Consider the following 22,043-nt stretch of genomic DNA (forward strand, 5'->3'; position numbering starts at 1 on the left):
TAATATAGGCATTTATGTGCATAAATTTACCAATGAGCCCTGCTTTACGTGCATGCCATCAGTTTTGTTGTATTATATTTTCATTTTCATTCATCTCTAAGGATTTTTTTTCTAATTTCCCTTGAGATTTATTCTTTGACTCATCACTTATTTAGGAGTATATCTTTTCATTTCTACATATTTGTAAATTTTCTTCTTTTATTGATTTCTAATTTTATTCTATTATGATTAGAAAACATACTTTGCATGGTTTCAGTTATTTCAAATGTATTGAGGCTTGTTCTGTGGCCTACCATATGGTCTATCCTGAAAGATATTCCAGGTTTGCTTGAGGAGAATGTGTTTTTCTGCTACTGTTGGGTGGAGTGTTCTTTAGGTATTTTATACTATTATGCAAGTCTTCTGTTTCCTTGTTGATATTCTTTAATTGTTTGTCCATTATTGAAAGTGAGGTATTGAAGTCTCCAACTATGATTATAGAAATAGCTATTTCTGCCTTCAGTTCTGTCTGATTTTGCTTCATGTATTTTGAAGCTCTGTTGTTGGGTGCATATGTTTTTAATTTTCATATCTTCCTGTTATAAGGACCTTTAACATTATGAAATATATCTTTATCTTTTATAACTTTTTTATTCCTGAAATGAGTGTCTTTATTGCTTGAACCGTACAAATACGAGGAATGGGGACAGGCCAGTGGGGAGGAGGGAGAATTGTCAGATTAATGATATACACAGAAAGGAAAAAGGTAAAAGGAACCCCACCCACCCAAACCGACCCCCCACTCTACCCCAGGATGTCTCTCTGTGAACTCCCTATAACATTTTTATGTAAAAGTTTAATATTAGTATAGCTATGCTGGCCCTCTTGGTTACTGTTTGCATAGCATCTTCTTCTGTTTCTTTTACTTTCTACTTTGTGTCTTTGAATCAAAAGTATGTCAGCGGTTGTTGTTTGCTTGGGTCATTGTTTATTTTCTAGTTAGCTTGGAAAGCCAAATTTCATACAAGAAATTTGCTTTTATGAGCATTTTTAATTTTAGGGAGAACTAAAACTAAAATATCTAAGAACTTGTCCGTTACTCCATACAGTTTTATAATATTTGTGTATACATTTCTTATAAGTACTTTGGAGAAATGGATCATTTCTCACTGATCTCTGTACTCCTACTTAATTTTATTTCTAAAACACAGTCCCTTTAACTCTGGGATTCAGCCACATTGCACAACAGGCAGCTCTTCAGATGCTTTGTGCATTCACACCTGTGTGTCTTTCCTGATACTTTCTCTCCTTCATTTGTCAAATCTTACTTACCTTCACCCAGCTTAATATTACCTTCTCCTTTAAGTTTCTCTCTGTTTCTCAGTCAGAAGTAATCATCCTTTTCTTCTGTTCTGAGCGCAATTTTGTAACTTTTATAAGTTTTTACTTATAATTACTTGTCTCCCTTAGTAGATTATAAGGTTTAATTCATTTTCATCTTTTTATTGCCACGTATTTAGAAGTTAATTATTGGATGAATGAACAGATAAATTAATGATTAAGTGAACGGTGAAATCTTTTGTTTTATAGCCGAGAGACACACAAGATTGCAGTATTTTATGTTGCTGAAGGACAAGAAGACAAACATTCCATTCTCACCAATACAGGAGGAAGTCAAGCATATGAAGATTTTGTAGCTGGTCTTGGTTGGGAGGTATTGTTTTTAAATTATACAAATATCATTTTATTTCTATTTGGAAGCAATGGTTTTCTTTTTCTTTCTAGCTTATTCTAGAAGCATTATTTTAGGAGACTCAACAACATAACAATGGGTTTGATATTGTTTCTGCCTTATATCTCATCTACAAAGACGGCAGCAGTTGAGACTTAGGAAGGTTTTTGACTGTTTTATCATTCACTGTATTGTCAGAGTGTGCTAAACTCCTAGACTTAAAAGATCTGGATTTTCCTCACAGTTGTGACCGCTGGACTAGTGATCTTCAAACGAAGATATGAATATCCTAGGGCTATCCCAAGGATTCTAGGGGGCATGTTGGCTAGGTTAGTTTTGAGGAGATAAGTTTCTAGATCCTCAACTTTACTACAATTAATTCCGGAGAACCCTTCTACAGTCTCTTACCTCTCCTTTTCTGTTCTTCATCTTTGTAAAAGTAAGGCATACCTATTACTCACCTGAATCCTGCATTGCCCTGGAAGGTTTGGCATCAAAAAAGGGACAGTTCCTTCAAGAGGGCATGTTCCTGAGAGAGAGTGTCTCTAATGGCAAAGCAGGAAGTATTGAAAGGTGCTGTATTTTTTGTCATCCCGGCAACCAACAACCGGCAACCAACTCATGTTGAAGTTCCTGAACCAAATCTGTCTATCCTAGAATTATAATTCAGAAGTGAGGTGTTTGTCATAGAGATTTGTATTAGTATGTTTATTTAAATTGTAAAATTATGAGTCAGACATGTTCTAACAGAAAGTGAATTTGATGTGGCTGATTGATTTGTCATTAATAGCAGACATTTTATATATATTGTATCAGCCAAATTTGTGCTCTAAGATTTTGATGAAAATATATTCAAAGTATATAGATATAACATACAGTATACTGGAAATTGTATCTTTCGTAACAGCTTAAACTTATGATGACAATTTTCATCGTAGTTGTCAATTTAATACATAGTTTCTCAATATTCTTGTAGAGAGTACATGAGCAAATTTATTGAAGACCACTGCACTAGACTGTAAGTTCCTAGAGGGCAGGCTCTTTCATCTTCCTGCTTTTTCTTTTTAAATCCCAGTCCTTGCACAGTGTCCAATGCATAAACCTTTAGCATTCAATATATATTTTTATAGCTGATCTAACCTGCTATTTCACTGAGTTACTTTAGTTCTCTTGGCCTTTTGCTTATTTGTCAAAAGGAGTGTGCTTTTTTACCCAACAGATATGTAATATGCAGTTCATTTGAGATTATGTATGTGAAAGTGGTTTGGAAAGTGTAAAAGAAATGTTATAAATATATGTCCTGTTAAAAAAACAAACTAGAAAAGTATTAGTAAAAGCAACGGACATTTGAAAAAGAACAAATTAGGAGTACTCACATTTCCTGATTTCAAAACTTAGTACAAAGCAGTTCTAATCAAACAGCGAGTTACTTTCACTAAGGATACATATATCAATTAATGAAATAGAATTGAGATTCCAGAAATAAACCCACACGTCTGTTGTCAGCTGATTTTCAACAAGGGTGCCAAGACCATCCAGTGGAGAAAGTCCTTTCAACAGATGGTGTTGGAGTAGCTGGATAGCTGCAAGCAAAAGAATGAAGTTGGAATCTTACCTCACACTGTGTACAAAAATTAACTCAAAATGGATCATCAAAGACCTAAATGTAAGAGCTAAAACTGTAAAATTCTTAGAAGACGGTATGGGGTAAATCTTTACGACCTTGAATTTGGCAGTGGATTCTTTTTTTCCAGCTTTATTGAGACACAACTAACAAATAAAAGGTATTCTTAGATATGACACTAAAACATGAGCAACAAAGGAAAATAACTAAATTGGACTTCATCAAAATTTAAACTTTTGTGCATCAAAGGGCACCATTAACAAAGTGAAAAGATAACCCACAGAATTGGAGAAAATAATTGCAAGTCATATATGTGATAAGGGACTTGTATCTAAAATATACAAAGAACTCACCAAAACAATAATTAGAAGGCACCCCAATTTAAAAATGGCTAAAGGATCGGAATAAACATTTTTCCAAAGAAGATATACAGATGATCAGTAAGTACATGAAAAAATGTTTGACATCATTATCAGAGAAATGGAAATCAAAATCACAGTGAGATACCACTTCACACCCATTAGGTTGTCTAGAATCAAAAAGTCAGGTAAGGGCTTCCCTGGTGGCGCAGTGGTTGAGAATCTGCCTGCCAATGCAGGGGACACGGGTTCGTTGGAGAAAAGAAGATAGACCAACAGGACTTCAGGACCAAGGAATGACATGAGTTCTCAGGTTTTCTTTTTGCCTCATATATCTTGGACTTGGAGTTGAAGAAGCCAGCAACCTAGAAATATCAACAAGCACAGGACAAAAAAAACCCAACAAAAGCCTACTCTTTCTAACCAAAGGATCAGGAAAGGAGCAACCTGGAAAGACAGAAAACATTTAAACAGTAACTGCTCTACGCCAACCAAACACCACAGAAAATACTGTGACCCTCATCCCCACCCCTGACAACAAAAGTGGGTTAGGAAGCCTAGACTTCTACCCTTACAAGACTATAATGAGGGGAATTCCCTGGTAGCACAGTGGTTAAGAATCCATCTGCCAGTGCAGGGGACACGGGTTCAAGCCCTGGTTTGGGAAGATCCCACATGCCGTGGAGCAACTAAGCCTGTGCAACACAACTACTGAGGCTGCGCTCTAGAGCCTGTGAGCCACAGCTACTGAGCTCACGTGCCACAGCTACTGAAGCCCACGTGCCTAGAGCCCATGCTCCGGAACAAGAGAAGCCACTGCAATGAGAAGCCCGCTCACCGCAACTAGAGAAAGCCCACGTGCAGCAGTGAAGACCCAACGCAGCCAAAAATCAATCAATCAGCCAATAAATAAATGACTATAATGAGGCATCCCGAACATCACCCTGGAGTAAGATAGTATCAGAGAAGACCAAATAGAAAGCTAAGAGTTTCATCTCTGCCAACTGGTAACAAGTCCCCCATCCATGTCTAACACCACAGTGTCAGTGGAGACTACATGAGGAACCTGGAATTTCGGCCCCACCCAGGCATAATGAGGTGCCTCTCCCCCTCTACACTGGAGTCAGAGGAGGTCTAGTGGAGAATTAGGCCTTTCACCGTCACCCAGTGATAACGAGACCACCTCCACCTGGCCATAATGAGGCTGAAAGCCCCCGCTTCTCTGGAGCTGTGTTGCAAAACAGCCAACTAAAACAGAAGGTTTAAATAAGATTCATGGTCTCATAATATTGAAATGTCCAGGCTTCAACCAAAAATCATACCAAAAACCAGGAAGGTCTCAAACTGAATGAAAAGAAGGCAATAGATGCCAACACCAAGATGACAAAGATTTTAAAGTGACTATATTAGAAATGCTTCAACAAGCAATTAGTAACACAGTTGAAACAAATGAAAAATAGAAAGTCTGTGCAAAGAAATACAAGATACAAAGAACTAAATGGAAATTTTAGAATTGAAAATATAATAACTGAAATAAAAAACTCAGTAGATTGGCCCAGCAACAGAGTCAGGTGGAGATGAGGGTACAGAAAGAATTAGTAAATTGGAGCATAGAACAGTAAAAGTTAATCTGAACAGCAGAGAGAGAATAGACATAAAGATGGTGAACAGAGCAATGAACAGACCTGTGGGGCTATGACAAAAAAATCTAACACTCCTGTTATTGTGAGTCCCAGAAGGAGAGGAGAAAGAGGTTGGGTCTGAAAACTACTTTGAGAGATAATGTTGAAAACTTCCCAAATTTGACAAGAAAAATAAAGCTAATAAAGCTACAGATTGAAGAACCTGGTGAAAACCAAATAGGATATATGGAAGGAGATCCATACTAAGACACATCATAATTAAACTTCTGAAAACTAAAGGCAAAAAAATTTCGAAAGTATCCAGAGGAAACTTGTACCTATCTATATGGGTACAATTAGAATGATAGTGAATTTCTCATCAGAAACTGTGGTGGCCAGAGGAGGTAATATTTTTCGAATGTTAAAAGGAAAAAAAAACTGTCAACCCAGAATACTATAGTTAGCTAAGGAATGAAGCACAACATTCTCAGATGAAGGAAAACTTAGAGAATTTGTTGCCAGCAGACGTGCCCTAAAAGAACCACTGACAGAAGTTCTGTTAACAGAAATGAGATGATAGAAGGAACTTTGGAACATCAGGAAGAAAGAGCATGGCAAGAAAAAATATGGGTAAATACACTAAATTTACTTCTCTTGAGTTTTCTTAATTATATTTGATGGTTGCTGCAAAAATTATTTTACTACCTGATGTGTTTCTAAATGTAATGACAGGGACTTCCCTGGCAGTCCAGTGGTTAAGACTCCACGCTCCCAGTACTGGGGGCATGGGTTCGATCCTTGGTCAGGGAACTAAGATCACGCATGCTGCAAAAAAATAAATAAATAAATGTAATGCCATGAAAATATTCATTATATTACAAACAAGGGAGGGTAAAAGGACATAAAATGAGGTAGGGTTTCTATATTTCACTCAAACTGGTAAAATGACAACATCAGTAGACTGTGATAAGGTACGTACATATAGTTTAATACCAAGAACAACCAGTAAAAAAATATAACAAAAGTACACTCTAAAAATGATAAATAAAAACGGAATTCTAGAATATGTTCAAGTAATCCATAGGGGGCAAGAAAAATAAAACAGAGAAAATAAACAGAAAACAAAAAATAAAATGGTGAGCTTAAGCTCTAACGTATTAGTCATTACAGGAAATATGAATGATGTAAATATACCAATTAAAAATTGGCAGAGTGGGGCTTCCCTGGTGGTGCAGTGGTTAAGAATCCGCCTGCCAATGCAGGGGACACAGGTTCAAGCCCTGGGCCAGGAAGATCCCACATTGCCACGGAGCAACTAAGCCCGTGCGCCACAACTACTGAGCCTGTGCTCTGGAGCCCGCGAGCCACAACTACCGAAGCCCATGCACCTAGAGCCCGTGCTCCACAACAAGAGAAGCCACCGCAATGAGAAGCCCACGTACCACCACGAAGAGTAGCCCCCGCTCGCCACAACTAGAGAAAGCCCACATGCAGCAATGAAGACCCAACATAGCCATAAATAAATAAATAAATAATTATAAAAAAATAAAAATAAATTGGCAGAGTGGATTAAAAAACGTGACTCAGGGCTTCCCTGGTGGCGCAGTGGTTGAGAGTCTGCCTGCCGAGGCGGGGGACACGGGTTCGTGCCCCGGTCTGGGAAGATCCCACATGCCGCGGAGCGGCTAGGCCCGTGAGCCATGGCCGCTGAGCCTGTGCGTCCGGAGCCTGTGCTCCGCAACGGGAGAGGCCACAGCAGGGACAGGCCCACGTACCGCAAAAAAAAATAATAGTAAATAAACGTGACTCACCTATATGCTTTGTAAAAGAAACTCACTTCAAATATAACAATATAGGCTGGTAGAAAGTAAATGGATAGAAAAAATTATATTGTGCAAACCTTAATCAAAGGAACGCCAGAGTGGCTGAATTAATATTAGATAAGGTAGGCTTCAGAGCAAAGAAAACTACCAGAGATGAGGGGACATTATATAACAGTGATAAAAGGGTCAGTCCACTAAGAAGACTTAACAATCCTAAATGTGTGTGCAGCAAACAACAGAACTGCAAAATATCTGAAGCAAAGCTGATAGAACTGAAAGAAGAAATAGACAAATTCACAATTATAAATGGAGATTTCACCCCTCTCTCAACAACTGAGAGAAGTAGACAGAAAATCAGCAAGTATATAGAAGGACTCAACACCGCCACCAACCAACAGGATCTAATTGCCATTTGTAGAACACTCCACCCACCAATACCATAATACATATTATTTTCAAGTGCCCATGGAACATACACCAAGATAGGCCATATATGGGCCATTAAAACAAACTTCAGCAAGTTTAAAAGCATTTAAATCATACAGTGTTTTCTCCATATACAGTAGGATCAAACTTGAAATCATGAACAGAAAGATAATGGCAAAATCTCCAAATGCTTGGAAAGGTTACATGCCAAATAATTCCACTTATATAACTTTCTTGGAATGACAGTTTTAGTAGTAAAGAACAGGTTAGTGATTGCCAGGGGTTATAAAGGAGGGTAGGGTAGGACGGAAGTGAGTGTTGCTCATGTAACAGGGCAACACGGAATCCTTGTGGTGATGAAAATGTTGTCTCTGAATCATGTCAATATCAGTATCCTGGTTATAATATGATTGCATTGGGGAATCTGGGTAAAGGGTACATAGAATCTCCTTATTATTTCTTAAAACTTTGTGTAAATCTATAATTACCTCCAGGTAAAACATTTAATTAAAAAATAGAGATCTGCAAGTGTTACAGAATTATTTATAGCAAAGGAGCACTAAACTGAGACTTTCTCCTTTACATAATTAGAGAATTGACCTGAAAGTAAATAACTTTCTCACTAAAACAAAACAGAACAAAAATGTACACTAAGATACCATTTTTTAACCTAACAGATTAGCAAAGGTCATAAAGTTTGTTAATCTATTTGAGAGCATATGAGGGAAACAGGCACTCTCATGCACTGTTGGTACCATCTATGGAGAGCAATTTGGTAGTCAGTTTCAAAATTAGATGTGCACATGCCCTTTGACTTACATTTCTACTTTTGACTATCTGTCCTACAGATCTACTTTCACAAATGCAGCATGACATGTGTTCAGTGTTATGCATTGTAGCATTGACTGTAATAGCAAAAGATTGGGAAAGCCTAAATATCCGTCAAGTAGAGCGCTAGTTAAATTATTGTACATCAAGAAAAGGGACTTAGGTGAAGCCATGAAAAAAAAATGAGAAGGCTCTTTACTTAGTAATAAAGAGTATTTTTCAAGGTATTTTAAATGCAAAAAAGCAAGGTGCAGAACATTGTGTATCCGTGTTGTGTGTGCACATGTGTACATACATACATGTGTATATGTGCATACATACCTTTAAAAATTTAATTGTATATAGAGAACATTTTTGCAGGCATACTTAAATTGCTTTCTTGGAGTGGAACTGAGTAGCTAGAGATGAGAGATATGGAAGGAAAAATTTTGCTGTATCTTTTGAACTTTTAATTGTATGAATGTATTACTGAGTTAAAAATAAATTTAAAATGTAAATGAGGAAATCTTGTAGTAATGGCATAAAAACTAACTTGTTATTCATACATTCAGCCATTAGTACCTGATACTGATAGTTGAGATGTGTTCAGTTCACACAGTACAGAAATTTGCTTTTATAGGTTTCCACTTTTTCACATATTTATATTTTGTTTTTTACAAGCAGGTGCATAACTGGTTTCTCTGAATGGATAAATACAAGCAGTGTTTAAATTTTGTTTTTTCTTTACAATATTTCTTTGATTTTCTACAATGAACACAAGTTGCTGGCTTCTTTGCATCACACAAGTCCAGGGGATATCGTCCAGTGCAACAATCCTGATAGTAAATATATTTATAATCAGGAAAAAAGGAGATTTAAAAGACTTTGCACAGATTAATTTGTATTTTTTTAATGCATTTGAAGTATAGTTAAGTTCTACATTTTTGTATTTTTGTTCTGGGCTATGATAGGTACTAATAATTAGGAAGCCAATTTCAGTGAGTAAATATGACACAATTAATCGTTTTATCAAAGTGACATTACTGTTTTAACTTATCCTCAAATCATTTCCAGTCTTGATTTTTGCCACTTGGTTTTTACTCTCTGCCCTCGGCGTCCCACACAGCCCTTACCATTTAGCACCTCGTAGCCTAACAAGAGATGCATAGTGCACAGCGATTGATTTCTTTGCTAATTATTTCCTACTAATTAGGGACCCTCAAATACTTAAGAAAATCTACCAGTGTGACTTCAATAGTTCTAACTAATAATTCTGGGTCAAGCCGTAGTTGATAACATGCAGAAGACTTCATTCCTCATGTTTTTGCAAAGTGAGAAATTTGAGTCTTTTTCCATAGTGAGGTTTTTAGTTTTGTTTAGTTAATTAATATTATGTGTCTTTTCATTGCTTCTAGGTAAATCTTACAAACCATTGCGGTTTCATGGGAGGACTACAAAGAAATAAAAGCACTGGATTGACCACACCATATTTTGCTACCTCTACAGTTGAAGTAATATTTCACGTATCAACAAGAATGCCTTCTGATTCTGATGACTCTTTGACCAAAAAAGTAAGTGCTAAGAAAAAAAAGTGCTCAGAGTTAAAATCTTAGTAATACATAAAATATGTAAGCAAGTCATCTAATTGATCAAGAACTATTTCTGAGTACTCCTTTCTTCACCCAGTAGTGTCTTCAGAAACAGTTGCAGAGTAAACTCTGTTTTCCTTAATGATATGATTGAAAGTTATAGTCTTAACAAAGCATTTGCCTTCAAGAAAATGGGCATCTGACAAATTGAAAAACTTCTGTAAATGTTCAGATTGGTGAAATTATAATTCAAGACCCCACACACGGAGAGATATAACGTTTATACTGATTGACGGAGAGGAAAAAAATTAAAATGTAAATTATTACAAATCCCTTAAAATATAATGTGCTCTCTCATAAATTTTAACTAAAACTAATATAGCAGATAAAATAAGCATTAATTCATTAAAATAGATTTTACTGCCTTAGAATATTTATGGGAGATATAGTGGAATGGTTTTGATGGCCCATGTCTTTTAAAACCTACACCACCATTTTGCTGTAGCCGGCACAAGCATTCAAAAATCACTCTAGTGACACAGACATACCTCAGAATAAAGCTGTGTGTGTTCAATCCATGTTTAATTTTTTTAGGGAGAAACATTTTTTTAAAGTGAAACCTTGTCCAACATTTCTTTATCTTCTCTTCTTCTTCCTACTCCTCAGTTTACTCAAAACTACTACTGAATGTAACCAACTTAATATCATAGATCATTTTACTTGGTACTCTGTTATCATGTTGCCTGATATCGAATCTCTTCATACTTCATTAATAGCCTATGAAAACAGTGTTATCCTTATACTCTTTTGAAAAGGAACTTCAGAATTCCTCTCAAATATTTTATAAGATTGATTCAGTACCCTTGATGCCTTTTGTTTACATTTTAGAATACTGTTGGAAATTGCCTACTAAATGAGTAATGGTTAGAACAACTAATATATGGTTGCTGATTGGATTTGAATGTGTAGTAAAGATGGAGGTAGTTGATGTGTAGGAAAGTAAGTATATTTAGTAACAGATTTGCTATAGAATATCTTGGCATGTAGTTTTTAGAAGTACAGAATGAGACATGAATACTGACAAGAAAATGGTGAAGAGTTGGATTGGAGTAAAACTTCGTTAAAACTTCAATTAAGCACTTTCTTCCATCACCTCATTTTAAATTTGTATGAAAATAAGCCATACTCAATTTAGAGGCAATTATGAATATAGCACAAAAAGATAAATTATTTTAAACATTAGGACTTGGCAGTGATCCTTATTTTCATGGCTTCATGGATACAACTTTTAAACCCTGGAGCAAAAGGAAACCCTCTTTTCCTTTTCAAAAGAGTCTAAAATTAATAGTATTTTCAATTGCAAACATAAGAGCAGAACAAAGTATATCATTTTTTGTTGAAATTTTTTTCTTAAAGAAACATCAGGATATTTTTACTTCAGTATATTAAACCTGATGGTTAAAAGGTACTTGAAATTTTATTCCTGCAGCCTTTGTAGAAATATCTCAAATAAGTAAGGTTTCTTATTTCCTTCACAACAGTCACAAAGGTCTGTCCTTAATTATTTAAGAAGAGTCTGAAATGGATGTTTAACAATCCATTATCATAGCAAAATTAATTTTGGAGATAACACCATTTAAGAATTGTTAAATGGTTGAGTTCTAATTAAAATTATACCCTTAAATGGTGAAATGTTTAAGTACTGGATTTATTAGAGAATGTTGAGGGATTAAACCTTGAACACTAATAGTTTATTTCATCTATAAGTATAGAAAATTTTTTATTGTGGAAAAATATATATAAAACAAAATTTATCATTTTAACCATTTTTAAATGTACAGTTCTTTGGTATAAAGTACATTTACAGTGTTGTAGAACCATCACAAGTATCCATTTCCAGAACTTCTTCATTTTCACTTGGTTCAAAATATTTTTTATTTTCTCATGAGAATTCTTTGACCCATGTGGTACTTAGAGCTGTGTTGTTCAATTTCCAAGTATTTTGGGCTTTACCAGCTATCTTTTTGTTATTGATTTCTAGTTTAATTCCATCATGGTCTGAGAGCAGACATCATATGATTTCTATTTTTTAAAAATTTTTAAGGTGTATTTTATGGCCCAGATGTAGTCTATCTAGTGAATGTTCCATGTGAGTCTGGGAAGAATGTGTTATCTGCTATTGTTGAATGAAATAGTCTATGAATGTCAGTTATACTCAGTTGATTGATGGAGCTGTTGAGTTCAACTATATCCTTACCAATTTTCTACCTGCTTGGATCTCTTCTTTTCTGAGAGGGGTATTAAAGTCTCCAACTATAATAGTGGATTCTTTTATTTTCCTTGCAGTTCTATCAGTTTTTGCCTCACATATTTTGGCACTCTGTTGTTAGGCATATACACCTTAAGGATTGGTTATGTCTTCTTGGAATACTGACCTCTTAATCATTAGATTATGCCACTCTTTATCCCTGATAACTTTCCTTGCTCTGAAGTGTGCTCTTTCTAGAATTAGTATAGCTATTCCCACTTTCTTATTAGTGGTATCATGGTATATCTGTCTCCATCCCTTTACTTTTAATCTATATGTATCTTTGTATTTAAAGTTGGTTTCTTGTAAAGTTGGTTTCAAGCCTCACACAGTTGGGGCTTGTTTTTTTGATCAGCTCTGACAATCTCTGTGTATTTGAACCATTGACATTTAAAGTGATCATTAATATAATTGGATTATTTTACATTTTTTCTGCCATTTGTGGTTATAATTGAGCATTTTACGATTCCATTTTCTCTCCTTTCTTAGCATATCATTTATATTTTTTTCTTTTTAAATTTTTTTCCAGTTCTTGCCCTAGAGTTTGTACTATACATTTACAACTAATCTAAGTCCACTTTCAAATAATACTATACTGGTTCACTGCAAGTACCTTATAATAGCACAATATGCTATTATTAATAGCATATTAATAGCACAATTCTTCCCTCCTATCCCTTGTGTCATTGCTATCATTTATTTCACTTATACATAACCATGTGTATACATAAGCATACATTATCAAATACATTGTTGCCATTTATAATCTTGAACAAACTGTTATGTGTTAGATTAATTAAGAATAAGAAAAATAAAGTTTTATTTTGCCTTCAATTATTGATTCTCCGATGCTCTTCCTTTCTATATGTAGATCTGAATTTCTTTCCTATATTGTTTTCCTTCCCTCTGAAAGGCATTTCTTGTAAGGCGGGTCTACTGGCAGCAAATTCCCTCAATCTTTGTTTGTCTGAGAATATCTTTATTCTTCTTTACTTTTGAAGGATAATTTCACAGGGTACAGAATTCTAGATTAGTAGAGTTTTCTCTCAGCACTTAAATATTTCACTCCACTCTCTTCTTGTTTGCGTGATTTCTGAGGAGAAGTCAGATGTAATCCTTATCTTTGCTCCTCTATAGGTAAAATGTTTTTTCCCCCTCTGGCTTTTCTCAAGATTTTTTCATCTGTGATTTTCTGAAGTTTGCATGTGATATACTGGATGTAGTTTGGGGGCCATTTATCCTGCTTAGTGTTCTCTGAGCTTCCTGGATCTGGTGTTAGGTGTCTAACACTAATTTGGGGCAATTCTCAATCTTTATTGCTTCAAATATTTCTTCTGTTTCTTCCTCTCTTTCTTCTCCTTCTATACATAAATGTTACACTTTTTGTGGTTGTCCCACAGTTCTTGGATATTCTGTTATGGGTTTTTTTTCGGTCTTTTTTCTCTTTGGTTTTCAGTTTTAGAAGTTTCTATTATTATATCCTCAAGCTCAGAGATTCTTTCCTCAGACATGTCCAGTCTACTAATGAGCCCATCAGAGGCTTTCTTCATTTCACTTACATATTTTTTTTAATCTCTAGCATTTCTTTTTGATTCTTTCTGAGAATGTCCGTCTCTCTGCTTACATTATCCATCTGTTCATCCATCCATACTTTGACTACTTTTTCCATTAGTTCCCTTAGCATATTAATCATAGTTGTAATTCCAACATCCCTGCCATATCTGACTGTGGTTCTGATGCGTTTTCATTCTCTCATTCTTCACACTGAGTCTCCGGCAGTTTGTCAGGTACAGTTCAGGTTTTCCTACTCTGGCACTGGTTCCTACAGAGGTTTCTGCTCTGTTAAGTTGTTATTCTTCATATATGCCTGTCTGTCCAATTTTGGGGCAGCAGTTTTCCCTATGACCTCAATTCTCTGATCTAAGAAGAGTACTGTAGTTGATTTTTCAGTTGTTTAGCTTTTTACTTGTTGTCAGGACAGAGTGGTAACTTCTAATCTCTTTACATGCCAGGCTGGAAACTGGAAATCTCAGAACTTTATTCTCCCAAAAAAGGAACTCTGTATCCATTAACAATAACTCTCCATTAACCCCTCCACCCAGCCCCTAGTAACCTCTAATTTGCTTTCTTTCTCTTTTAATTTTCCAGTTCTAGGTACCTCATATAATTTGGAATCATACAGTACTTGTCCTTTTGTGTCTTATTTCACTTAGCATAATGTTTTCAAGCTTCATTGATGTTAAAGCATGTCAGAATTTCATCCTTTTTATGGCTGAATAGTATCCCATGATATATATATACATTTTATTTATCCATTTATCTATCAATAGACACTGGGTTGTTTCCACTTTTTAGCTGTTGTGAATAATGCTGCAATGAACATTGTCCTGCAGGTATTTGTTTGAATCCCTGTCTTCAGTTCTTTTAGGTATAGACCTGTGAGTTGAATTGCTGGGTAATATGGAAATTATATGTTTAGCTTTCTAAAGGAATTGTCAAACTGTTTTCCACAGTGACTGTGCCATTTGACATTTCTCCCGGCAATGCACAAGAGTTCCAGTTTTTCCACATCCTTGCCAACACTTGTTATTAGCTATCCTAATAGGCACAAAGTATTATGCTTTGTGGTTTTTGACTTGCATTTCCCTAATGACTAATGATGTGCATCTTTTCATGTGCTTATTGGCCATTTGTATATCTTCTTTGGAGGAATGTCTATTCATCTCTTTTACCCATTTTTTTAAATTAGATTGTTTGTAATTTTCTTGTTGTGTTGTTGGAGTTCTTTATATATTCTAGATGTTAATCTCTTATCAGATATATGACTAGCAAATATTTTTCCCCCATTTTTGGGGTTGTCTTTTCACTCTTGATAGTGTCCTTTGAGGCACAGAAGTTTTTATTTTGATGGAGCTCAATTTATCTATGTTTTCTTTTGTTGCTTCTACTTCTGGTATCAGTTCAAGAAATCATTGTTAAATCCAATGTTGTGAATATTTTCCCGTATGTTTTCTTCTAAGAGTATTATAGTTTTAGCTTTTACATTCAGGTTTTGGATCCATTTTTAGTTATTCTTTGTGTATAGTATGAGATAAAAGTCTGACTTCATTCTTTTGCACGTGGCTATCCATTTGTCCCACCACCATTTGTTTAAAAGACTACACATTCCTTTATTGAATGATCTTGGCATCCTTGTCAAAAATCAATTGGTCATCTATGGAAAGCTTTATTTCTGGACTCCCTGTTCTATTCCATTGGTCTGAATGTCCTTTTGCTTTAATTAAATGCTTTAATTACTGTAGCTTTGTAGTAAGTTTTGAAATTAAGTAATGTGAGTTCTACAACTTCATTCTTCTTTTACAAGATTGCTTTTACTATTCAGAGTCTCTTGAGATTCCATATGAAATTTAAGATGGGTTTTTCTGTTTCTATGAAAAACCGTGTTGGGATTTTGATAGAATTGCATTGAATCTTTGGATCACTTTGAGTAGTTTTGTCATTTTAATAATATTAAACCTTCCAATCCATGAACATGGGCTATCTTTCCATTTATTTATGTAGTCTTTCATTTCTTTCAGCAATATTTTGTAGTTTTCAACATATATGCCTTTCTCCTCCTTAGTTAAATTTATGCCTTAGAATTTTATTCTTTCTGATGCAATTATAAATGGAATTGTTTTTATAATTTCCTTTTTGAATTGTTCATTGTTAAAAATGCAGCTGATTTTTGTGTGTTAATTTTGTATTGTGCAACTTTGCTGAATTCATATATTAGTTCTAACAGGTTTTGTTGTGGAATCAGGGTTTTCTGTATATAATCATGTTTTTTCAATGTCTTTGTGGAGAAACAAGAGCTTGCTTGGTCCACCATTTTGCTGACATAACACCCTAGAAGAAAATTTTGTGTTTTTTTCCCCCTTTAAGCTAATTAATTCTAAATGTAAAATTATTTAGCAATTTACCAAGTGGAATAGTACAAGTATTTTTTTCCAATTATTTAGTTTTTTGGGTTTTTTTCAAATTATTAGAGAAAGACTGCAGGCAATTACATGGTGTAGTATTCCAATTGTTTAGTATCGAGATGCCAGAAATAATGTAACTTTTAAAAATGCAAGCATATGTTTATAATTTTTTTTTAATTTATAATGCAAGCATGCTATTATATTAGTTGTCAAAGTAACTATACCTGTTTTATTCAAGAAAATTACCCTGGCTAGATAGGCTTTTTTTTTACTTCAATAGAGCATTTTAAAGGGTTTATTTGTTTGTTGTAGTGAGAAAATTTCAAAACATAACTTCTTTCACATGTACAATACCTACCAGATAAAAACAAAACCTGTCAAAATTGTAAACAATATGTAATAAAGTGGTATCATTTTGGAAGGTATAGTTCTCTTATATTCTCAAGTAGTAATTTAAGTAACTTTAAGTAAAATCTACTCTTATCAAGGTTGGGGCTAAATTGAAGCAATATTTCACTTAATTCAGTAGAAAGGAAAAATTTACCCAGTCTCATAATTCAGTATAAATTATTCTAAACCTTCTTTTCATAGAAATTTTTTAAAAAGTAACATTTATTTCTCTATATATTGAGTTTTCCTTTTCCCTGTTCTCTGTGATTCTTGCCCTTACTGCTCTTCAGAGTCCTAGTATGTAAGATTTTTCTAAGTAACAGTCTTATATTTTAGCTCTATTACATTATCAATTTCTTTTCAATAAAAGGTTAAATCCTTAAACTTAATCATAGAAACCAGTTGTCTTATACCAGTTTTCCTTAATTAAAAAATCACTTTCTGTATTGGTATTTTTCTCCTGAATTTAATAAATTCCACATTAGTGGTAATAAGTTGAGGCCTACAACATGTGTCCTGTTACAAATGAACAATTGGATATCATTAGGTTGTCCCCCTTTGCTTTGTACATATATCTTTAGGTGTGTTAATCCATTCAGTAGACACATTAATGAGCACTGGTTGAAGTGTAATATTGAAGGAAGTAAGGCTTGTTGACCTCAGCGTGGAGTTTAATACCTCTAATTAAATTAGATAGTCAACAGTCAGTTTAAAGAAATAGCCATGCCTCTGGCAAGGTAGAATTATGTATGACTCTGGTTCTTTGTTTTAAACTTGATAGGAGAAAATCATTTATATCTATTTTGTAGAAACTAATTTTAGTTTTCACTTTGTGTTTAAAATGTGTGGTGATTTTGTAAATTATTTTTAAGCATTTTATTTTCTCAGAATGAGAGGTAAATATCTTTGAACCTCTTTAAGTGTTAGCATTTTATTTCTTGTGAAGAAAGACTCTTTCAAGGATCAAAATGGTAGCGACAGAATTTTTACAACATAGACTATACTTTTTTTTAACAAATTAACTAAACTTTCAGTCTAACAAAGTAGTCTCTCTTAGAAATACTACGCCACCATATTAAAAATCCTGATATAACTCCAGTCCAAGCCATCTGTTCTATAAATTCTCTCTACCTGAGGAAGATTGACAGAAAATGGTTAAAAATAATTTCCACTTAACTGAGTTTATTCACCCCTAAAAATCAAAAGTGCTGCAAGCATTGGTATAAAGTGTTCACAGGAGCTTGTCTCATTTCCTCTGTCTCCTTCTTGTAGCCACTTGCTGATACTCTGCTTCATAGGTAGCTGAATCATCCTTTTAGGAGTTTGATGAAGATCAAGTAGAGATAATTGCAACCTACTTTTAGTTGGACTCTCTAGCCTATCTTTCATTTCCTGGACCCCCCAAAAGAGGGGAAGGAAGCACTTTAAGTCAGTTCCCTCTGAAATATTGTTAGCGTACTGGACGGCAGTTCGTTTTTTGTTTTGAAATTCGGTTACAATAGTTTTGCAAATAAATGAGCTCTATCGAACTGCTTAGTCTGATTATAACTTTAAATCCATTTTTCTTTATTTTATCTAGAAATACAGTTAAAGTATACTTCACTTTACAAAGACTATATGCTAATATAGTCTGGAAAAGGAATTGAAAAACAAACTTAAGGAATAATAAGAAAAATTTTTTCATTGTTTTAGTAGAAGTGTAGTTAATGTAATAGTTAATAAATGCTATGGAATTATACACATGGTTGTAGTCCTAAATCTAGCCACATTACGTAAAATAATTCTGTTTTAATATAATAGACTCTACCTTTAACCCCGATTTCTATAAATATACTCCTGATGACAAGAAATGAAGATAAAGAAACAAGGAAGTATAAATGGTTCAGAGCAGATTTATCTCAGCACTGTGAATGGTTTAATTTGGATGGTATAGCAGTGGCTTCTCATTGCATATAGAATAAAATTCTAATTCCTTACTGTGGCCTTCAGTGCCCTACAGGATTTGGCCACTTGCCTGCCTACCTCCCTGATCTCATCTTCTGTCACTTTCCTTTTCACTTACCACAATCTGGCCTCACTGGCTGTCATTCTAACCTGCCATCATGTCAAGCTCATTCCCATCTCAGGGGCTGTGCACTTACCTTTTTTTTCCATTTGAAATGCTCTTTCGTCACATTATCAGGTTTTTTCATCCTCATTGTTCTATTCTCAGACTCACATGACAGTTCCTCAGAGAGACCTTTCCAGACCATCCTAGCTAAAGAAGCCCTCTCTATCCAGTAACACTATCACATTACCCTATTTTATATTTGTATAGCACGTATCACCATCAAAGTGGCATATTTAAATAAAGCCGTAATTGCAGATAATTGTATTTTTATGCTGTGCACTATGTAATGATAGAAAACAATTTGCTAAGTAAGTACTGTGACATTATCTTTTTAATAGCATATTTATTGAGTGCCCACTCTGCTAAAGTATTCTGTACTAGATGCCGTGCCTATTGCTTCAAGAAGCTTTTCCCAATTACTAAGAATGAATGATCCAGACAGCAAGTGAATTGTGAAAATGTATGAGAGTATGTTTTTGCACATGATTGAGGAGTATATGATAGTTTATGTTTTGCTACATGAGTGTCTGGAAGGTGAGGGGCAAAGAATGAGGGCTTGGGGCAGTGAGTATCAACTCCGTTTCAATTTCTACATGTATACCACTATCTCGTGAAGTAACCGCCCTAACCTAACTAACTTCTATGCATTCTTCAAGTGCCATTATAGATCAGTTGTCTTTGTTATTTGCATTCAGAGAGGTATATTTAGAGCATTATCTCTACTGTTAATTATTCATTAATTGCTTAGTTTATTTTACTCTCTCTCCACTGGACTTAAAGCTATGTGAGAGAAGAAAATATGTCTGTTTTTCCTCACCGTTGTATCTTTAATAGCTAGTGCAGTGCATTTAGTCAGCTCTCAATATTTGCTGTTTGAAAGAGGTAGATAGGAAGGAGAGAGGGAAGGAGGAGAGAAGGCCTTTTAAGAACTCGTGAACTAGTCCAGCTGTGTAGGATGACTAGCATCTGATCTAGAGCAACAATAGAGGAAATAGGAAGGAAAGTACAAAAAGAGAACATAATACTTTTTTTTTTAATGAAGAGCTTGTTAGAGATACTATAAGGAAATCAGAAATTGAAGACTTTCAGGTTTTGACTCTGAGTAATTATAATTAAGTTATTAGGTGTTTTTAACAGAAATGAGGACGTCAAGGAGGTAAGTTGATTTTGTAAAACAGATGATATAGTTATATTACATGAATTCTAGTCTCTAACTCCACATGAATGATATTTCACTGAGGAAATCTAGAATTGACTCTGGAACCTCTACTGATAATTATGGAAAATGAGAACACTGCCATAGATAGGCAAACATCTGATTTTCATAAAAGGACATGGAACAGGCCACCAACCACAAAAATTACTAACATTCATGAGCTCCATGTCAATGCCTGGCAAAATAGGATTATTAAACAGATGGTTTGTGAGCACTTAGGTAATGAAGTAGTGATCACTAGGAGCTACCATGAGTTCACCATAACAAATCACATCAAAGTAACTTAATTTGTTTTAATAGGATTACTACATCAGGGAAGGCCATAGACAGTATAAAGCATTTAACTAAGTCGTTTGTTGTGGACAAGTTGAAGAAATGCGGTCTTAATAATAGTTCAATAAGTATGTTAGTGACTGGTTCTGTAATTATATCTAGAGAAATTAATTATATAATGAGAGGCAATAGAGGGAGGTGGTTGAAGTATGGCTTCTGAAGCTAGCCTGCTTGGGTTTCATCTTGGCTCTGCCACTTACTAGTTCCGTGACCTTAGGCAAGTTACAAAGGTTCAGTTCCTCACCTGTAAAAATAAGGTCAATAATAATTATTCTTATCTTGTAGCATTGTTTTGAAAATTAAATAAATTATCACAAAGCACTCAGAAATAGTAAGTATTTAATAAATGTTGGATATTCATTTAACCAGGAAGGACATCTGTAATGACTTACTGTAAGGCTGTTACCCAAACCTGTCCCGTTTGACATTTTTATCCAAAATCTAAATAAAGACACAAGAATTTGAATTTAAGGATAACCCAAATCTGGAAAAGGGAGAGCCAACATACTGAATAGAAGAATCATGCTAAAGGCCTTGATAGGCTTTAAGGTAATCGGAACCTGGTAAGTTAAAGTTTATTAAGAATACATAGAAATCCTCTCTAGTTCTAGTAGTCAGTTGTACCCGCTTAAAAGAACTTCGTAAGAAAAAGTCTTAAGGGTTTGAATTGACTACAGCTTCCATTTGAGCCAGTGTTGTAAAAATGCAGAAAATAATTGAGTGAATAGAACAAAGGAGGTAGTCCCACTGTGGGCTGGTTGTATTATAGAATATATTGATATTATATTCTATTTCAGATACCACAATTTAATAGAAACATCAATAAACTGAGGTAATAATCCAGGATAATGAATAAGTTTGTGAAATATAAAAAGAGGAACACTTTTAACCTAGAAAAGTTGAGTTATATATTAGATGAATCTTCAAATATTTGAAAAGATAATATATGAAATATAGCTTGGGTTTATTTGGTATTAGTCTTATTTTGGAAGAACTAGCTTAGGGAAGGCAGATTTTGGCTTACTGTAAAGTAGGGTCTAACGATTGTAGCTCTTTTAAAATGAATGGGCTAATTTGTGAATCTGTAAGCTTCCTAACCCTAGAAATATTCAAGCAGAGGCAGGATTACTTGTCAGGGATATTGCACTGGGAGTTCCTGTATTGTGTGGGAAATTAGAGCTTTAATGTCTCTCCCAGTGCTAATATTCTGTAATGTACTGAGGACTTCAATTTTATATGTGTTGAATTTCATTTAACTATTTTATCTTCATAAATTGATAATGATAATCTGCAGCTTATGTTATATACCTCGAATTCCAAAATGACTTCAACAGCAGTCAAAGTGAATTTGGAAGAGTACTTTGGCTGCCAGTCATTTTAACAGACCTGTCCCATGTACAGAATTCTTATAGTCTATTTCAGAAGTGATTCGCATCTGGGTACAAGAACATGCAGGTAGGAACTCCTTTGAGAGTTTTTAGAGTATGGAAAAACCCTGCTGAGTATACATAAGACACAACTCTTTAAATCTGTAAAATATAAGGAATAGATAAAATAATTTAAAACATCAAATACTATATAAAGTATTTATGTCAAATAAATGTCAAACACTTCTGAAGTTTCTGTTAACTGTTAACCACTCAAAATTCATATTTTCAGTAGTCTTCAAAAATTATAAGATACATGGCAATGATTAGCAATTTCTCAATTTATTTAATTATTTTATAGCAGGGTTTAAAGACATAAAGATATAAAAACATGCC

General features: G+C 34.5%; 1 protein-coding gene across 1 annotated transcript in view; it reads left to right on the plus strand.

Annotated features, from left to right (window-relative positions):
• The window catches only part of RALGAPA1 (Ral GTPase activating protein catalytic subunit alpha 1), a 220,419-nt gene that overhangs the window by 167,635 nt on the left and 30,741 nt on the right, over positions 1–22,043 (plus strand). The window contains exons 35-36 of the mRNA XM_082844727.1: positions 1,570–1,693; positions 9,788–9,943. Of these exons, the coding sequence (XP_082700853.1) occupies positions 1,570–1,693; positions 9,788–9,943 (280 nt within the window). The remainder of the gene's footprint in view (positions 1–1,569; positions 1,694–9,787; positions 9,944–22,043) is intronic.

Source organism: Leucopleurus acutus, assembly GCF_964270905.1.
Source record: "Leucopleurus acutus genome assembly, chromosome: 1".
NCBI classification, from domain to species: domain Eukaryota; kingdom Metazoa; phylum Chordata; class Mammalia; order Artiodactyla; family Delphinidae; genus Leucopleurus; species Leucopleurus acutus.